Source organism: Lasioglossum baleicum, chromosome 2 (assembly GCF_051020765.1).
Source record: "Lasioglossum baleicum chromosome 2, iyLasBale1, whole genome shotgun sequence".
Taxonomy (NCBI): domain Eukaryota; kingdom Metazoa; phylum Arthropoda; class Insecta; order Hymenoptera; family Halictidae; genus Lasioglossum; species Lasioglossum baleicum.
Window position 1 is genome coordinate 16,544,680 of NC_134930.1, and position 19,120 is coordinate 16,563,799.

Here is a 19,120-nt window from a genome sequence, read left to right on the forward strand (position 1 = left end):
TCGATTGGTTGAGAGGTTGCTCAGTGCATCCATAGAAATTGGTCTTCGTCTGTTCGACACTGTGGCCACTGTTTACGTACAGTCTGTCTACCTCGATGCAAATTAAAATTCCTCCCTTTCAACCCTTAGCACTCGAGTGCTAAGCACTCTGAGAGGCACCACTAAAAATTGCTTTATCATTATTTAAAATATTTTTTATACTGTTAAAGCTTGTATTTAATGAATTACGAAACATTGAGTATTGCGTCAGTAAATTGCATCATTTTAATATGCATGAAATGAAAAAAATCATATAGAAATGGAAATGTTCTCTTTCAGAAAAAGTGTTTAATCTTCGTGTTGAAATAGTTCCGAGTACGAAGTGTTAAGAAATTGTAACTGTTCGGTGATTTACATTAGATCGGAATGACACCGCCCCAATAATTCATCGTTAGACGGATCTTTATGCAAAATGAAATTTTTATACATCAATTGCAAGCTGTATAGGAGCTAAATAAAAATTTATTTTCCTCATTTATGATTTTTATATGTTAAAAATTGTATATCGGCATTGTTAAACTCTTTTAATCTTTTTCCTGTTTTGAATCACACCTACTCAGTTTTCTCATAAACGCATAAAATTCGCAGTCCATTCATCATAAGACTGCGGATAAAGATCCGCAAAATAAATGAAAATTGTCTGCAAGATGTGGGAACAATTTCGGGTATCAGAATGTGATAGACTCTTTCGATATTCCGACCCGACCCGAGCCCGACGTTGGGTACCTTTATTAACCAGCAATTTCTTCTTATTTTCGCAGAGATGCAAGAGGTTTCGGGTGGGCGAGCGTTGCTGCGAGTTCGAGTGTCTGAACGACACTGACGCAGACTGGACCGGACCAGACCTAATCATCGCATCCGCGTCCGGACAGGTTCACGAACCGTTCTGGATCGCGTACTGGATGGTCGGGCTGGTCACCATGCTGAAGGCGCTCTAGTTCTTCGGGTCCCGGTATCCAGAAGACCCGGGCGACTGGACTTCAGCCTCTGGGACATCAGGAGCGGGTACGGAGACGGTATGGAGCGGGTACGGACCGGTAGGGGAAGGTACGGGGGATGGAACGTCCGCTTAGCGGCCATCAGTTACGTGCATTAACCTCAATTTCAATATGTTGACTACATTGTATTAAAATCAATTTGAAAAGCTACTTATAATTATCCCTCTCCGTATGGAAACTAAAAATGGATCAGTCGACTTGCATCATTTGTGCATTATTTAAATTATTCAAATGATTACGTTGCTCAGTCTTGCCGTTGCTAAGAAGGGAATTATGTACATTAGGGAAGACCAGTGTATGTTAATGCAAAATCTGCTATTCTGAGGAAAATTTTTGAAAAATCCTCGTCCGCAAGGGGTTAAACGATACTCGGGGAGAAGTGCGACACGCGTTTCCTGCGAAGCTGCTCGAAAGCTGACCTCGTTTCTCGATCCCCTGGATCCTAGAGTCTAGATCCCGAAGTCGAGGATTTGGAGTCTAGGATTCTAGAGTCTAGAGCCTAGTACCTGCGAAACTGGCGGAGCTTTTCACTCGATTGTAACGAACAGACTGCGGATTCTTGTGCAAGCATTTCCGTATGTTAATAGAAAGAATGTTCCTTCTTCTTTCGAGTCGGTGAAAAATCATCTTTTGTGCAACTGTTTGTTCATGTTTTGACAGTTGATTGTTTTTACGTAAATGCAGAAAATCCGCAGTCTAGCGACGAAAGTTTGAACAGAGTCACGCGAGTGTTGTTATAGTTGTGTTGTTTAATTAAGTTTGATTAAGATCGATCGAAGATTGTGGATCTTTGTCGCTGGAGCTGCCGAGTATCGAGAGCGAGTGAAGTTTTGATTATTTTCGTCTGTATGATTGGGTTCGTTCGAATTTTGTACGATATTCATTGCTGTAATGGAGACATTTGGATGGTAGCAGCAAACAATTTTTTAGCAGCTCGGTAGTTCTAGTGTTGTACATTTATGACGTCGAGATTGAAGTAATAAATTAATATGTACATTGTGGAAAGCTAGATAATATTTTTCAGAATGAGATGCTTGTTAGGTTCTCATAAAAATAGTTAATCTAAATATAAAGATCCACAGTCTAATTGTTACACTTTATGTTAATAATGCGTCTGGTTATCCTGTTTCTTCATAACCGTTGTATTTTTAATTAACCTTCCGCGAATCAGGGGTTGGTCCTGTATTAGGCGCAACGTTAAAAAGAAAAACAATGCATTTTTGTTGTTGCATCTGCACTTTTATTATGAAATGCATAGACCAAGACAAACGTAAGAATATCGCCTAATTCAGGGTTAGATGGACTCCAACAATTTCGTTCGTTAGATAATGCAAAGTGATCACATTGTTATGTTTTTTTTTTTATAATAAATGTCTATTTTTAAGAGATGAATCTTCGTTTAAGCTGACAATTGGGGCATAAAGGGTTGAACTATGGCCTCCCTTCCGCGCTATATTTACCTTCAGGACGGGTTTATTCAATTAAAAAATCATTTTTCACTCTGAACAATTTTTCTGTTGCGATGAAAGAATTTAAAACCGCGAAATAATCGATAATACAGCAACGCTGATCGCGAAATTTTCTGCACTTGAAGAGCAAAATGGGTTCGAACAAAATTAATTTTCTTGATTTTCTTAAAGCTACGAAAAATCAAGATGAAAAATTAATTGCAGAAGTCGTGGTAATCTTTATATGTACGGCGTTTCGTCCTTTTTTTCGTTTGTGGCAGGGTATGCAATTGCAGTTCACAGTCGAAGATGCTGGATGGAATCTTAATCACAGAAAATCGACAATCCTCGAAATATTCGGGTCACCAGATACGGTACACCCGTCCTGATTCGGTCAACCTCTTGCCTTATAAGTTCCTCCGCAACTCATCAGAACTACATCATTAATAACTTCCTATACAGATGGATTCTATGTTCGTTGGAAGAATAATAATACCACATCTCAATTTAGAACGGTTGAAATCGTGTAACCAGACTACGGGAGTTTATGTAAGCGTGAAATTCTCCATTCACTCGTTGAGTTAAAAGCAAGCTTATATTCAGTCACAGTTAATCAGTCGGAACCCTACCGAAATTCGTTCTACATCTCGTATGTATATTAAGTTCTTGGACATAATACTATGATGCCGTGAGACTGCAGCGATTATAGGATCGTAAGGCAAGGGGTTCAATAATTCCGGTGCCAATTCGCATAACTCGCCTTCATTCTGCATTTCATCTTTTGCGTTCTATTCAATACACGGAAAAATGGTATTGTTCTTTTATTAAAAAACTGCTTTTATGCATATGGTTCGCGAGAGATTTAACAGTGCCGGTGAATCCAACGACCTCGATCACTGTGTCGAAGAGTCCACTGACACTTGGTTATAGTTTCGGAGGATGCAGCAACCTCAGATCATAATTTTGAAGGCTCCAACGACCCCTCCAACGTAGTTTCGGAGGATCCAACGACCTTAAACTATAGTTTGGGAGGATACATTGACCTCAAACTATAGTTTGGCAGGATCTAAAGACCTCAAACTATAGTTTGGTAGGGTCCAACGACCTTAAACTATAATTTGGGAGGATCCAACGACCTTAAACTATAGTTTGGGAGGATCCAACAACTTCAAACTATAGTTCCGGAGGGTCCAACGACCTTAAACTATAATTTGGGAGGATCCAACAACCTCAAACTATGTATATTGGGAGGATCCAACAACCTTAAACTATAGTTTGGGAGGATCCAACGACCTTAAACTATAGTTTGGGAGGATCCATCAACCTCAAAATATAGTTTGGGAGGATACATTGACCTCAAACTATAGTTTGGAAGGATCCAAAGACCTCAAACTATAGTTTGGGAGGGTCCAACGACCTTAAACTATAATTTGGAAGGATCCTACGACCTCAAACTATATATATTGGGAGGATCCAACAACCTTAAACTATAGTTTGGGAGGATCCAACGACCTTAAACTATAGTTTGGGAGGATCCATCAACCTCGAAATATAGTTTGGGAGGATACATTGACCTCAAACTATAGTTTGGCAGGATCCAAAGACCTCAAACTATAGTTTGGGAGGGTCCAACGACCTTAAACTATAGTTTGGGAGGATACATCAATCTCAAAATATAGTTTGGGAGGATCTAACTACCTCAAACCATAGTTCCGGAGGATCCGATCACTATGTCGGTTGATCCAAAGATCTCGATAGTAGTGTGGAGGTGTTTCAGCACAGGCAGTGTCGCCTTTCCTCCCCGATGAAAGCTCCCGATAACGAGGTTAGCCTCGCAAACGAGGCGCTTCATAGCGATGACGTGCACGCGTCGCCCTTCGAGAGAGTTGCACGCGCCGTTACGTTTCAGAAAGTTTTATTATTTCATGCGAGAGATACCAAAGATGTGATAACGAACACCGGGCTGCGGGACTACGGGACTGTCGATGGGACTGGTACGAATTCCCCTAACATTCAATTTCTTCACTCTTGATTAGAATAGCCAGTCAGCCTCGGAATATTTAATAACATTGGTATACCTACTGCAGAAACATATTCGCATATAAACGAAGACAGAACACGATCATTTGCAATCGTGCTGAACAATTTACAATCGTGCAGATCAATTAGCCTTACCTAGCCACTTTTATTATGAACATTGTGTGTATAAAATCTACAGTATATTGATTATCATGGAACACACGTTTTTTTTTGGAAGAATTATTGTCGGAGATGTTCTATGGCTTTTCGAGGTGATAAGTAGTAAGGGATACTTAAGTAAGCAAACTATTAAGGAATACATAAATAAGAAAAGTATTAAGGATACAGATTTTAAGGGAGATAGATAAGAAAAGTAACTAGAAACAATGAAAGTATATGAATTATCGTCGAAGAAGCTAGAAAGTTTCTAAAAGTAATATTCCAAGGAGAGACGTAGAACTGCTCCGACGATTCATGAGCTCGTTGGTTATAAATAACAATTCCTTGAGAGAGAGCCTTAGAAGTTAATATTTATTATGATTTATTCGAACGAGCCAATTTTAATGCGATCGAGTTAACGATTATACAGTTGCATATCAATGCAAATAATAAATTGGTACATGCCTAAGTACTTCAAAAATTATACTGACTGCACACAAAATATTCAATAAATCATTCCAACTATATTATACTATGTATTAAGTTTTAAAACAGAGAGCGAGCTGTACCAATATTTTCATTTGCGACTGTACGTTGCCAGTCAACGCCAATATTGACAGCTGACTTTAAGAGTGTTAATGAGCTTCCAGTAAGTCAATTGTTGACTACAGAATCAAATTGGAATAGACAAATCCTGTCAAGCCTTAGCGTGTTGTCAGTATACAAGATTTAATAATAAGAGAGATCCGATACCGAGTCCCATCGTCATTCCGTCGGAAGTATCGATCAAGGCGGATGGATCTCGATCGAGATCATCGGGTGGAAAGGTCGGAGGCTGTCTGGTTCGATGCTTCAACAGTCAGCCTCTTTTCGAAATTAGCTTTGAAATTCATGGTTGGACGCGTCGCACTCCTGGCATCCCTTTTTAGAAGGTTTCGTTCGATGAACCAAGGCCTAGATTGGACGCCATTTTCCCTGATCATTTCGTGATTGGCGACCGGTGATCAAGCCTCTCGAATTAGCTCGAGCCACCGAAACACGAAGTGTTCCAAGGCTGGCTTGGTTTTGAAAATATTATTCGATCGAGGTTGATTGGCAAGAGTGGTGGGTAAATTGGTTGGCAACAAATTAATTAAATATCAGGACATTCAAATAGCAAGCGATTTGAATTTACCTTGTTAACGGCACATTTTTATACTTTGTTGTTCAGTGCTGAAAACAATCCTATTTTCCCCATCATCTACTAACCCTTAGCACTTGAATGGCAACTCCGAGGTGCCACTAAAAAATGCTACACCATTATTAAAAACATTCTTCTCAGTAAACAATTTTTTCGTATTTAATAAATTACTGAAGATTCGAATACCGAAGGAATAAATTTTATCAGTTTCGTCTGAAGAAGAAAAGATCATGGAAATATTCTAGGTCGGGCTGAAGCAATAATAAACCTTGAATAAAACTACCAGAAACAACAACTTCCTCCTTTAGACATTATGAAAAGTCCTCGAACAAAGTGTGAGGTATACAAAAAAATTAACAAGTCTAACAAGAATCTTTCACGAGGATCTCCAGCAAGGATGTTTAAAGAGGATTTTTTCCCAGGTACTATCGGATAGACATAATTAACCGTTGATTAAAAGAGTGTGCCATAAAAAGGGAGCAGATTGTAAGAAAATGAGAGTCCGGGGCTCAGTCTTTCAGGGTTCGAACCCGAGCCGTGTCTGCAGAGGATGGTTCTCGATTCTCAGGCTCTCCACTTACCTTCGGACACGGCTTAATAAGATCGCAGCGGGACTCTTCGGATGGTTTCCCGCGTTCCCGTGTTCCCGTTTCCCGGAAGTTCGATCGCAAACACGCGGAGATTCCAGGAACTGAACGTTATTCCCAGAGAGAGTTCGTCGAAGCCACGCGGAACAGGGATCGCTTAATTAATTCCGATCAATCCATCCATTTGTTCGACGGCCTACGCGTTTCCGATGGCCGAACATATCATTTCTGTGAGAAAGAGAGAGAGAGAGAGAGAAAGCGAGCGAGAGTGAAAGAGAAATTGAAATAGAGAAAAAGAGAGAGAGAGAGAGATTTGTGAGCCAGAGACGCAAACGTATTTTCGAACGATAACAATAAATTTCTAGGACCCATGCACAGGATTAACGTGACAGATTTAAGGTGATATCTTTCAGGACGTCTTCGGGTACCTTCGGCGGACCGGAAGTCCTTCAGATTTCACGTGTGCTATTAAGGGAGGACGTGTGGATTCTGAGACTGGTTGGAAAACATTCGAAAATTAATTGGTTCTTTCGAAACGTTCTTCGCGATTTTAGCTCGAGCAGCGATGCTGTGGGATAATAAAATGCTGCAGAGGAAATTGTTTAATAAAGATTGAATTATTACTCTTATTTTCTGTTTTTGAACTAATTGAAAGAAGCAGTATATCTTGTAAACCTCCCCCGTGGAATGATCAGTCTCTCTTCTTTAGGAGATGATGAAGAAAAATCCATATTTGTGCAAAACTTCGGCAGTCAATTTATTATCCACAGAGAACCGGAGTCAAGGGAAGCTAAGATGGCGGCGGACGGCGATCGAAAGCAATAAATCTCAGTCAGATTATACTTACATGCCCGTTGAAAGCGACTGTCGGCGGAATCTATACGTATCTCTCCCGCAAAACTCTGAACTTACAACATGGTCGCCATTGGAAAAAGAAACTTTCACGTTCTTTTCGGAGACGTGAAATAAATCGTCGGTATTCAATCGAGTGCATCTTTCAACCCTTCCGCGGCGGCTAGGTCAATCTTGACCCTGTTATTCACGTTATTCACCATCTCAATTTTCAGTTTGGAATATCGAGAATCGTGTTTGTCGAGCTTGAAAACAGATCGATGGACATTTGCAAATGTACTAGGTGTCCCAACCGTGTTATACTTTCTTTTCAAACTGCAACGTGTATGTTTCTTTTCACATTCTTCAAATGATAATGTTACCGAACAAGAGTCGCCTTTTGATACCAATTGTTCAGTTCAAGGCCAACACAAGGTCATAGTATGATGCGTCATCGAATTTATATATATATATATATATATATCTTGAAATCATCCACAAAACTATTGACTGTCGAAACTGAAACCTTGACTCGTTGAAAGGAAACCTTTTTAGAAAATTCTTGATAATATTTGTAGACGATTGAGAACTGATCAAAACATTGTTTCAAATTCCTAACGATACAGAACAATATTTTTCAGAGACTACAGGAAGCGATTGCAAAATAGTTGGGACTAAATTTGAGAAAATTAAAAATTAAAAATTGTGGAAAGCCGCCGTGAGGGAGTTAATCGAAACATCGAGCCGCCGATGTAATCCAACTTGACTCTGTCAGAACCACCGTGAACGAACAACACGTATTTTCTAAATGTACAAAGGTGTATATTACAATACTTGATTCGTCAACTGCATGTACATATTTGTGGGGGCCGCCGGGAGACACTTATCCGTGTGGGCGGCCCTCGAAAGAGATATTTAGTTACGACGACGAATTCGGGGGGGAAACGATTATAAAATCTAGAACAAGTTAAAAACCATTGAGACGCTCCATATTTCTGTACTTTGCGGTATTTATTATGAATACATTTATGATAGTCGGCCGGGCATCGAGAGTAACGTTACTGTAACATTATTATTCATTGAGTAATAGGCACGTGCTCAATTAAACCTAGCGTGTAATTAACAAATAAACTCCGTTGAATATACATATTATAACATAGAGGTTTAAGTACAGGGAGGGTTGCAGCGGACTCAATTTTAAACATAATCCTACACAAGTTACTGTCATGCGTCGCGTTGGCAAATCTTTCCTTTCCGCGTGTCGATGCTGTGTTAACGATATCTGTCGGTGGAGGCGATTCTCTTGGACACAAAACTGTTTTATTTTACCACGCTTATATTAACTTGCCGTGTTGTTGATGTATGCGTCAGATCTTGCAATCGAATATCCAATAGTCCAATCTTGCTGAAATTTTGTACACACACTTGCTTCCGATGACAATAAAAGTAGAAAATAAAATATATAAAAAGAACTTTCTAAAAACCACGCTTACATTAAAATGCACTAAAAAGGAGAAAATAATTTTCTTCCTGGTTCTCCATAAAATACTGAATCTAGTTAAATTGTTAATAATATTTTTCCCATAAATTTTAAGCAATTAGTTCAAAATTTCTTCTGTTATAAAGTTAGTGTCGGAATAGATGGAAGAATTTAATATAAATTTAAATAAAATCACATGACATTAGTGACTATAGAAATAAAAGCGTGGAGCGCTAAACTACATTCACGTAATCTTCGTGGGCGTTCAACTGGATTCGGTATTTTACGGAGAACCAGGAAAAAAATTATTTTCTACTTTTTAGTGCATTTTAATATAAGCGTGGTTGTTAAAAAGTTTTTTTATATATTTTTTGCATCGCATTACACATCGTGGATTAAACGAAATTGAATCATGTTCGGATTCATTTTAATCGGGAAAGCGTCACGAATATGTCGCTAAGAGTTCAATGAAAAAATAATTAGAAGCAAAGTATTTCTATCATCGTATTATGTACATTTCCCTTCTTTCGGCATCAGTATTTTGCCGTGGACCTGATTAGAAAGCAAGTAAACGACTGTCCGAATAGTGATCGTACAATTACCGGCGCAGCAAATGGGGCCTCGTTGTTTCGCCGCCGGCCATTGTTATTCGATAGCTCGTCGAAAATACAGCGACAGTAATTATTTCGCGTTATTTACATTTATTTCCCGTGCAGCCGCTTGCGTCCTAATTGCGCCGAAGGGCGCCAGATACTCGCTGAACCCAGCTGGCCGAATTAAAACATCCGAATACCGTGGTACCGTGGAACAAGGTCGCTGCTTCCGGTTCTCGGTTTTCACAGAACTTTTTCCGCGGAAAAGAACATCGCCTCCTCGACTCTCTGAAACGAACAACGAATTTCCTCGAGTAGATTTCGGAGCCGCAGCCTGTGTAGAGCAATCGAACTTTTCATTTGTTTCGCAGCGGGAAATTTGAATTGCTGAGCGAACGGAGCGGAAAAATCCTTCACCTTTGAATTGCTATAATTTCATAAATAAAAATCGTACGATATTCTACCAGAGCTCATTTTAAAAAGCGAAGCTTCTCCTTTACTAAACCGTAAACAGAATCTTGTTTGAACACACAGTTTCAAAATGATCAATAAAACCGCGTTTTATCGCTTCGTTATTCTATCCCAGAAAATCGTCCATCTGTAAATTGCTATAACTTCGTAAATAAAAATGGTACGACGCTTTACTACAGCTCGTTCTAAACAAAATTTCTCCGAAAACGTCATGACACGAACAACAAAGCGAAAACGGAGCCCGGTGTCAGCCGCAGACAATTTTACAAATTTCAACGACCGCGCAAAAGAGTGGAATTTTCAGTTGAAGTTTTACCGTGTGGTTGGTTGAAATTGCACAGGGTGGAGGGTAGTTGCCTCGAAAAAATGTCGGTGCCGTTCCTAATCCAGGATAGCACCGTTTCACTAATCCCGGACCTTATTGTGCTTGTCGCGCAGTTTATTCGCCGGCAGATTGTGGCGTCTCGCAATTAACGAACGGAGACCACGAAAATAAACCGGCGTTCTCGCGTTACGTATACAATTTCCATCTTTTCGCTGGGACAGCCGCGGGGGGAGGAACGCGCGTTTCAACGCGCCCGTGACTCGCAAGAACTTTTCACGTCCAATAATGAAAAAAAAGGAAGAACGAGAAAAACTTTTCACGCCCGCACACGTCGAGCACCCTTCCGCTCGGTTCGCAGCGATTTTAATTCGTTCACGCCCGGAAAAAGAGCAAGGAACAAGGCCGTACACACGTTTCCCCGTGTAATCGTTTCCCGGGAAGTTGTTAATCGTTTCCGCGTCCGTTAACAAATCGAATTGTCGCTGACTCTCTTCGACAAACGGGATCGCAAAGAATCATTCGCGATTGTCAACGTGGCGCCGATGAAACAAGAGATCGTCGCACCGGTTCTTCGGAACCGTAAGAACCTGGGAGAAAACTTTGGTGTATTCATAGTTTTCGAGCAGCTGATTTGTAAAAATTTATAACATTGCTTCAAAGTTATATAAATGTGAATGCAAGATTTCAGCTTGATAGGTCCGACCATAATCCCGCCACGAGTTAACGAAAGATTTGGAGCAGGTTTTTCGGGTTCCGTCGGACCGTGCGCGGTTTCCGGGAGCATAATCGCTACTCGCATGATTTCCAACGACCGACAGAAGAATAGGCTTCGTTGCAAATCGATCTGGACGCCTGTATCCCTCGGTATCTTTGCAGGTTTCGTTTCGTAGGGATTTCTCGATAGAGCAAAAAATGGAGTCAAAAGAAAATTGATCGATCAGCTTCGATCGGTATCGAACGTTCATGGCATTTTTACCAGGCGATTCCCTTTACACGCTCGTCCCCATTCAATGGAAATTGATCGTAGAGTCTCCGCCGGGGACGATAAGGTTTTAATAACGCAACTTTACCGGCGACCTTTTAATACGATGAATGCCATCGAAACTTTTTAATTAGCCGCGAGTCGAAGTTTCGAAGTCTTCTCAAACGACGAGCACTCATCCTAATTTACGCGACACCGAGACCGGCAATTTGTTGCCCTTTACATTGGAAGAGTTCCAATCAATTGTTCCCGATTCCGAAAATTAGGGCTGCGGACGAAAGGCTCTCGCGGGCACTATTAATTAAAATTATTCAGCTTCGCCTTCGTTAAAATCTACATTGTCATTTTCGTGGTGCAATCCTTTGACGTTTATAACGATGGACGTACAATTAAAACTTTAGACAAATCCCACTTCAATTCTCGCTAGGTATCTCGCTAACAAAAATATGATAGAAAACATATCCGTGACATTTTTCTGATTAATATGAGTCCCAACACGACACAATTCGGAGTACATTCGCTTGTTTAATCGACGATTTTTTGTAGAACCTTCATTATCCAAATCTAAAGATCTAGAAATCTAGAAATCTAAAGATTCGTATACAGCACAGTTGGATGTCATTTTGATCAGAAAAGTGCCACGAATACAACAAATAAAGTACTAAAAATTAATAAATAAATTTCTGTCAGAAAAGTCACAACAACAAAGTTTTTGCTTTTACGTCACTCGTAACGTCGAAGGACAACATCATACTAGGGCAGTCACTGCTCACGAACGAGTCTACCCGTCAGGAAACTCGAGCCAATGACACACGAGACTATTGTTTACCCAATTGGATCATGCAAACTTTACACGATCCAATTGGAAAAATGTCCGCAGCGTTGCCGATGCGAGGGAGAAAAAGTGTCCCGCGACCTTTACGTCCACAGCTTGTTTTGCCGAGCGAACGCGATGATTCAATTGGACCCTGCGATTAATTCATTAGTCGCGGGAACCCATTCGGAATTATCGCACGGCTCTCGTTCGAGGTTCTTGAATTGCGTGCTGTTCATTCCCGAGGCTCTCTGCTCGTCGTACAGGGTATTAATTAATCATTCGCGACGAAGGCGTGTCCGAATCCAGTTCGAGCTTAAAGTCCAACACATGTTACGCCGCGACAATAGTCATTCGACATAATCTTGTCCTTTCGCTTACCATTTCTCGAGAACGAGCATCCGTTGGTACGAACTCTCCGAAATATGTACTAACACGCTGACTACCGTCTCACTTACATATATACCAAATTTGATATGGATCTGAAAAATTATTTGAATATTTGAATATTTCAATTCTTAATTTATTAAATCCATTATTTCGATTCCGTGGAATTTATGGGGCTGCTGGTTTGGCTGTCAAGGTGTCAATAAGTAATTATTTTTGCAACTCATCATCAATGGTTTTAAGAAGAGCAAAAAAAGCTGAAAAGAAAATATAGGTGTCAATAATGCGAGAGAATTATTTTTCCAACAATTTTTGCTAGTCACCTGGCCAATTAATTATTTCCATCAAAGCAGCAAATTAAAATGTGAATTAACAAGGCGGTAGCAAGGAAAGTGGCAGCAATTATGAAAACTGTTCAGTAATGAGTCAATAAAAATGGTCTCCGAAATAAATAAACGTGGATGAAATTGACGACCTAGAGGCCGGTCACGTCCCACGTTGATTACGTATTTATAAAGGGCCGTCGATTCAACGGGTGCTCGTGGTAAATTTAAATTGTAAATAGACGCATTGCAGATTTAAAGTAAAGCCGACGATAAGGGAGTAGGGTAAACGTGTACACAGAAGAAAAGGAAGAGGGTGTGGGGGTAGATAAGAGAAACGGCGGCTGGGAAAATGATAACCGATCGATGTGAATAAAAGGACGTGATTTATTTTTCATTTTCGAAAAAAGTACTGTTCACGATGATCGCGTGAATCTACGACAGCCGACGTTCGTTCCCAACTAACGTGTTGTGCGATTGATAGCCTAACTGGCACACCATGAGTCTTGAAAATCATGCGGCACTGTATTATTAGACTGCGGATTTGCGAGGTGCTGTTATCGATGCTGCAATTATCGAATCAGCTGATAGAACTGGCTCGAAATGTCTTCATGAGACGACTAGGAAAACTGTAAAAATAGAAATCATTTGATACGTCAGCATGAACAAAGTTAATTTTAATGCCAAGTCATTCTGGCATTGAATTTTATGCAATGACATTTTTATTTGTTACATTGTGCTATAATCTGGCACATTAATAATGAAACCAGGCGAGATAACTGGTTTCAAATTTGTTTACGCGAGGATTAATGACATTGTAAGAATGCTTGTGCGAGTTCTATTGCAATAGATATTGTAAAGATATTTTTGTGGACTCTATTGCCACAGAAATCAGAATAAACACAGTTGAAGTGTTTTGCAGTTCCAACGTTAAATTTAATTGTACATTTTTATTTTCTCTGCTATACTGTAAGTTAACACTGGAACTATGAAACTACTCGTTACTTTTATAAGCTAATATAGAATAATCATTTTTAGGATCGCATGATTTTTGGGGCATTGTGTGCTTATGGGGCGAGAATGCTAACAGAGCCGATCCCACGTATGCACAGATTTATGGCAGACATTGTTGGGCATTATTCCTACCAAAAATATATTCTTTCTTTTTTTCCGTAACAATGTTATTGTTTTACGTTCAGTCTCAAAGAAGCAAAACAATTTCCATTTGATCCTAATTTCTGGCATTCGATGTAGACACTTTTTATTTTGCGTAAAGACGTTATTGTTTGAAGTATACTGCTCCACTCTGGTTACTATTCATGCAAAATCTTGAACGAGTATTGCCCAACACTGCTGGCAAAGACGCGTGACACACTCCGAAGACAAAGGCCAGGAAGAAATGTAATTTCTGCGAGTTCGGCCGGAAAGTTTGGCGCCGTCTCGGCGTTTTCTGGGGCTCGTCGTTTTCTCTCGTCTCGAGCGGGGGTGGCTTTTCGTCTTTCTCACCCCCGTGTCGAAGAGAGGGATGATTCTCGAGGAGCATTTCCAGCTGGCGAGCAGCCGAGACGGCCCCCGTATTTCCCGTATTCCCCAATCGCGTCGCGTCGCCACCGCGGCGAAGACGTTTTGCCTCTTTGACTATCTCCGTCGAGAAAACACTGTATATTGTATTGTACATTAACCGAGCATTAATTGACCAATTTCTCTAAGCTTATACTTCGATCTAACGTTTACATAATGTGAAGGAAATCATTTTTTTTTTCTTCGTCTATTTCAATGTAAATATTACACTTTTAGAGGATAGATTTAATATTGCTACCGAGAATGCGTAAATACCTTTGATTGCGATTACAACACGTCGTATTATCATCGAGGGGCCTTTCATGTACGAGTAATCATTCTGTAACGACTACAGATGTATTATGGTAATTCATTCGATCGATATATTAAAGATATTTCAAATCGTACCTATCACATTTTTATCCCGTCTTATCCTTGTATAAGTAGACTGCGGATTTTTATGCTATTTATTTTATGGAATATGAGACAGTGAAGGATTAATTGTTGTTTTCGGTGTATCGAAATTGTTAAGGGTTGGAATTAATATTTATTTATCTTCTTATTCGCTGTCTGGTGGTGAGTAAGTAAATTGCAATCTTTCATTATTATTAGTGCATGTATATTTATTTAGATATTGCAATATAAATGTAGAAAATCCCCATTTTATAACGTAGACTTACTGTAGGTTTCATCCTAGGATGGTGGACCTATCCAAGGATTAAGAAGAATGTTTGGGCATGATTATGTTAGTTCTTTTTCCAGACAGTATCGTACAGCTCGGTGCGCCTCTGAGAGAACGTCGGAATCTGAGCTCTCACTTCGTCCACGACTTTCAGGTCTGAAAAACAATACGTAGAGTGCTAAATAAAAATTCTATAATCTCTTCCGTATCTTCAATGCAACATCCCAAAAGAATATAAAAACGTGGTGTAAACTTTGGCAATTTCCTCCGAAAGAAAATGATTTCTGTAATATTAACTAAATTTTAAGTTTCAATTCATTAAAAGACGCCCGTCTTTAAGCTGTCGCAACTTCGTGAAGAAAAATTAGATAACAGTCTACCTGTTCTCATTTTACAAAAAGTAAAGATTCCGCTTTCACTTCCCTAAGGTACTTTCCTCAAATATTTTCCACCGACGAAACTTTTTCGATGTTTTGCTCTAAAAGAACTGATGGAAAGGTAAAGGTGCTTGTTTCCCGAAGACTTTTACCGATACAAACATTTTTGCGAAGCTGCAACAACTTTTCTCAAAGATTAAGAAGAGAAATCTCAAAGATTAAGTGTTCGATTACCAGACAAGTCACCCGGTATACTTTTGATACTTGTGTGTTACAGTGTTTCTCCAAATAATAAAATAAAGATATAAATTGTTTGCTCCAATTGCCAGCAAGAGGAGTCAAGCAGAAATTTTTTCTTTTTTTAATGATTTTAATAAGCCGACACTAACATGTTAATATTCTTAGATATTTTTAATCTGTCCGCTGGTTTAAATTGCACATTTTTGAACACGCACGTACATACACAATAAATTTTCTTTTTCTTTTAACTTCGCAATTCCAGATCGATTGTTGCACAAATGGCAGAATAGCATCAACCTTTACGTGAAAAATCCACTGCTTTAAATTGCACATTTTTTAACACGTACGTGTATACAATAAATTTTCTTTTCTCTTTTAACTTCGCAATTTCAGACCGATTGTTGCACAAATGGCAGAACAACCTTGCCCTTTACGTGAAAAATCCACTGTTTTAAATTGCACATTATTTAGCACGTGCGTGTATCTAATTAATTTTCTTTTTTCTTTTAACTTCGCAATTCCAGATCAAGTGTTGCATCACCCTTTACGTGAAAAATGTGTCAAATTGACAGGAGGGACGGATGATTGTTAATATCATAGTAATCTGGCAAGCCAATAAATTAGCAGGAGCGGCTCGTGGAGCTCAGGGGTCTAAAGTGGCAATTACCTATATCGGCGACAAGCATGTCCTCGCCGGCATCCAGCTCGCGAAGAATCTCTCCCCAAGGGTTGGTTATCTGGGTATGTCCCCATGCAACGTATCCTGGTGGAGAGCCGCGGGCCGGCGACACGCAAGCCACGTATAATTGATTGTCATTTGCCCTGGAACGTTGCAACAACGACCAGTGCAGCGGGCCGGTCGTCAGATTGAATGCCCCCGGATATATCAGCATCTGGCAACCTGTCCAACAGAGAAAACAAGAAAATATGTGAACACAGAACAGCACGGACCATCCTCCATTTACAGTAGTGCACGCTTAAATGTCCGCATTCGGTCCCGAGTGGGAAAAGTGTCTTCCGCGAATTCCTTCTCAGCGAAAAATTTTATATCTTTCTCCAATGGTGCATCTCACCAAAATATCTGGAAAACGGTGGAAATAGGGAAATATGAAGACACACAACTGCACGGACCACCGGTCCACCTTGTTCCTCGATTTACTTTCAACCCTCCTGGGTATCAGGGACCTGATACCGAGGCAATCACGCCCCATACTTTACCCTGTATGTACCCTCTCCCAGGAAACTTGGATTCGACGCGAGATTACTTCTGTACCCAATCCTTTTCCCTTGGACCTCTGGGGATATTTTACCGATAAGGTGAGCCGAAATCTTCTACGATTATTTATTTGGTTTGCTCCGTAGTAATCTTGTAGGAACGAGCGAGATAATTAAATTTGATTTACGGCGGTAGACGATGCTTTACTAATTGTTTCGGGTGACTTTATCAAAAGTAACGATTGCCAAGTGCGATAAAAGTCCACGAAAAATGTTCTGTTTTGTTCCCGCAGCTATCTCAACTGTTTTTCGTAGTGGATGAATTTTCTGTGGCGTACCTTTGTTTCTGTATAGACGTGCCATTTCCTCGAACCGAATATCATAGCAAATACCGATGCCTATTTTACAGCCCTTTGCCTCGAACGTGGTCAAAGTGTTTCCAGGAGTGAGGCAATCGCTTTCGCGGAAAGTCATTTTTCCTGGAATGTCGATGTCGAATAAATGCATCTGGAAACAAAAGGAAATTTATTTACAGGCTACAGTCGATTTATTACCCCTCGCCAATTTATAATGCTGCTGGTACTTTTCATTCACTCATTTGCTCGATACTTTTAAGAGTCTAGCTGTAATTGAATTGGAGGTCAGGAGAGAGACCCCAGGATACTATTTACAGGGTTGAGAATATGTAAAACAAGATTGATGGGAACATTTGCTTCAGTGTTAATAAATTATTAAGAACAGCCATCGGCAAAATCGCTTGTGAAAGCGAGAATCGTTTACCTTCCTGTGCTTGGCCACTAGAGTCCCGTCGGGAGCCCAAACGGTGCACGTGTTGTATAATTTATCGGATTCTCTTTCGGGTATTGTACCACCGATGACGTAAACATTATTCTTCTTGGCTGCAGCCGACAACGCGACGCTCGTCTCGCCGTCTGGAATGCTTTCCGCATACTTTGGAAAATGCGCTGCGTTGAAAAATGTAAATATAACAAATTTTGTCTCGGAATTTGTCATCCATATTTTCTTAGCCGAAACAATATGCTCCTGTTACATCTTATAACATCGTTACCTTCGTGTGACCTTGACTACCAAAAATAAATGAAAGTAGTTCAATTTAAAAAAACATCGATGGCCTTCGAATCTCGATAAATTTACTGTTTACAAAAATGGTTTGCTTACTCCTATGTTCACACCATCAGACACATATTTTCCTCTAATACTTTTTATACAGGGTGTGGCCGGACGGGTGGTACAACCGAGCGGTGGATGATACTACATGTAAAAATAAGTCCAAAAAAAGGAATAACATTTTTTTGTTTGACGCTTTGTTTTCGAGAAAATCGAGTTTGAAAATACAGCGAGCGAATACACGTGCTATTGCATAGGAATCGTCTGACCCGTCGGACCATGATCAACCAATTCTACTTTGTGCATATATACTAAAACGCGCGAACCTGGCGGAAGTATAAACTCGATTTTCTCGAAAACGAAGTGTCAAACGAAAAAATGTTATTCCTTTTTTCGATTTATTTTTACATATAGTGTCACCCCCTGCTCAGTTGTACCATCCGTCCGGCTACACCCTGTATTAGCAACAATAAGCAAAATATTGAAGCTGTTGAAGTTAGCACAGTTTGTTCATAATATATTCAAGGTCAATATTTCTACAAAATAAAGCTGTTTCGATCTCAATTATTTTATAAAAATTCTATTTCTATTAAATTCAAATTAAATTATCGATACTCGCTAGTCAAAAGCACATTCAAACTATAAAAATCAATCTGGAAGTCTGTCTCTTCGATGCAATATTAATATATCTTTAAAAATCGCGCTATAATTTTGTACTACGAAAACAATGAAAGAGGGAGTAGCCTGTTATTATCCTCATGAATTAAACCACCCCCTTGTGGCGCGCGCGAGAGTTGAACCGATGGGGTGTGCAACTTGTTTGAGGAATTTTTTAAATAATTTTCGGAGTGGTGTTAGTGTAAAAGGTGGTAATAGAATGTTATTACATGTTCCGTACGGCGAGTTGAAGCATTCGGGCAGTGCAACAATGTCAGCGTTTTGTTGTTTCGCGGTTTCGATAAAAGAAACTGCTCGTGCCACGTTCACCGATTTATTTTCGCCGACTGCGAGCTGTACTAGCGCCAAACGGAACGCTAAAAGAGTATGATTATTATTAAACATTATTCGCGAAACAATTTACGATATCTTTATCATAATACTCGAAAAAGAAGTAAGCGTACATACTCGACATTGTTCGGAACCCTTGTTTGACGATGTTCGCACATAACATGATACTTTTCGAGGTTATGTACGCTTACTATTACTTTATCAAGTGTTACGTAAACCGTCGCCAGATATGCAAACGCTAGAATTTTTATCGATAACGAATCGCTTTATACCT

General features: G+C 39.8%; 2 protein-coding genes across 4 annotated transcripts in view; one reads left to right on the plus strand and one right to left on the minus strand.

Annotated features, from left to right (window-relative positions):
- LOC143221702 (uncharacterized) overlaps nt 1-12,436 on the plus strand; it is a 47,968-nt gene extending 35,532 nt beyond the window's left edge. For all 3 annotated transcript variants that reach the window (XM_076447156.1, XM_076447153.1, XM_076447155.1), the window contains one exon: nt 801-12,436. In XM_076447156.1, the coding sequence (XP_076303271.1) occupies nt 801-977 (177 nt within the window). In that variant the 3' untranslated portion in view covers nt 978-12,436. The remainder of the gene's footprint in view (nt 1-800) is intronic.
- A 2,357-nt stretch (nt 12,437-14,793) lies between these two features.
- LOC143221701 (omega-amidase NIT2-like) lies at nt 14,794-19,087 on the minus strand. The gene is made up of 6 exons (XM_076447152.1): nt 18,964-19,087; nt 18,726-18,872; nt 17,491-17,675; nt 17,049-17,217; nt 16,163-16,396; nt 14,794-15,034 (listed from the first exon to the last, which is right to left on the minus strand). The coding sequence occupies exons 1-6, from the start codon at nt 19,007-19,009 to the stop codon at nt 14,943-14,945; spliced, it is 873 nt and encodes a 290-aa protein (XP_076303267.1). The 5' UTR covers nt 19,010-19,087; the 3' UTR covers nt 14,794-14,942.
- Nucleotides 19,088-19,120: the final 33 nt, after the last annotated feature.

Bases quoted from the DNA above. Each gene is read 5' to 3' on its own strand.
- LOC143221701 (XM_076447152.1), bottom strand. From the start codon at position 19,009: ATGTTATGTGCGAACATCGTCAAACAAGGGTTCCGAACAATGTCGA. The intron at 17,676-18,725 runs GTAATAACATTC...TTTTCAACGCAG, and splicing joins CAACTCGCCGTACGGAACAT to CGCATTTTCCAAAGTATGCG. The intron at 17,218-17,490 runs GTAAACGATTCT...TTTTGTTTCCAG, and splicing joins TAGTGGCCAAGCACAGGAAG to ATGCATTTATTCGACATCGA.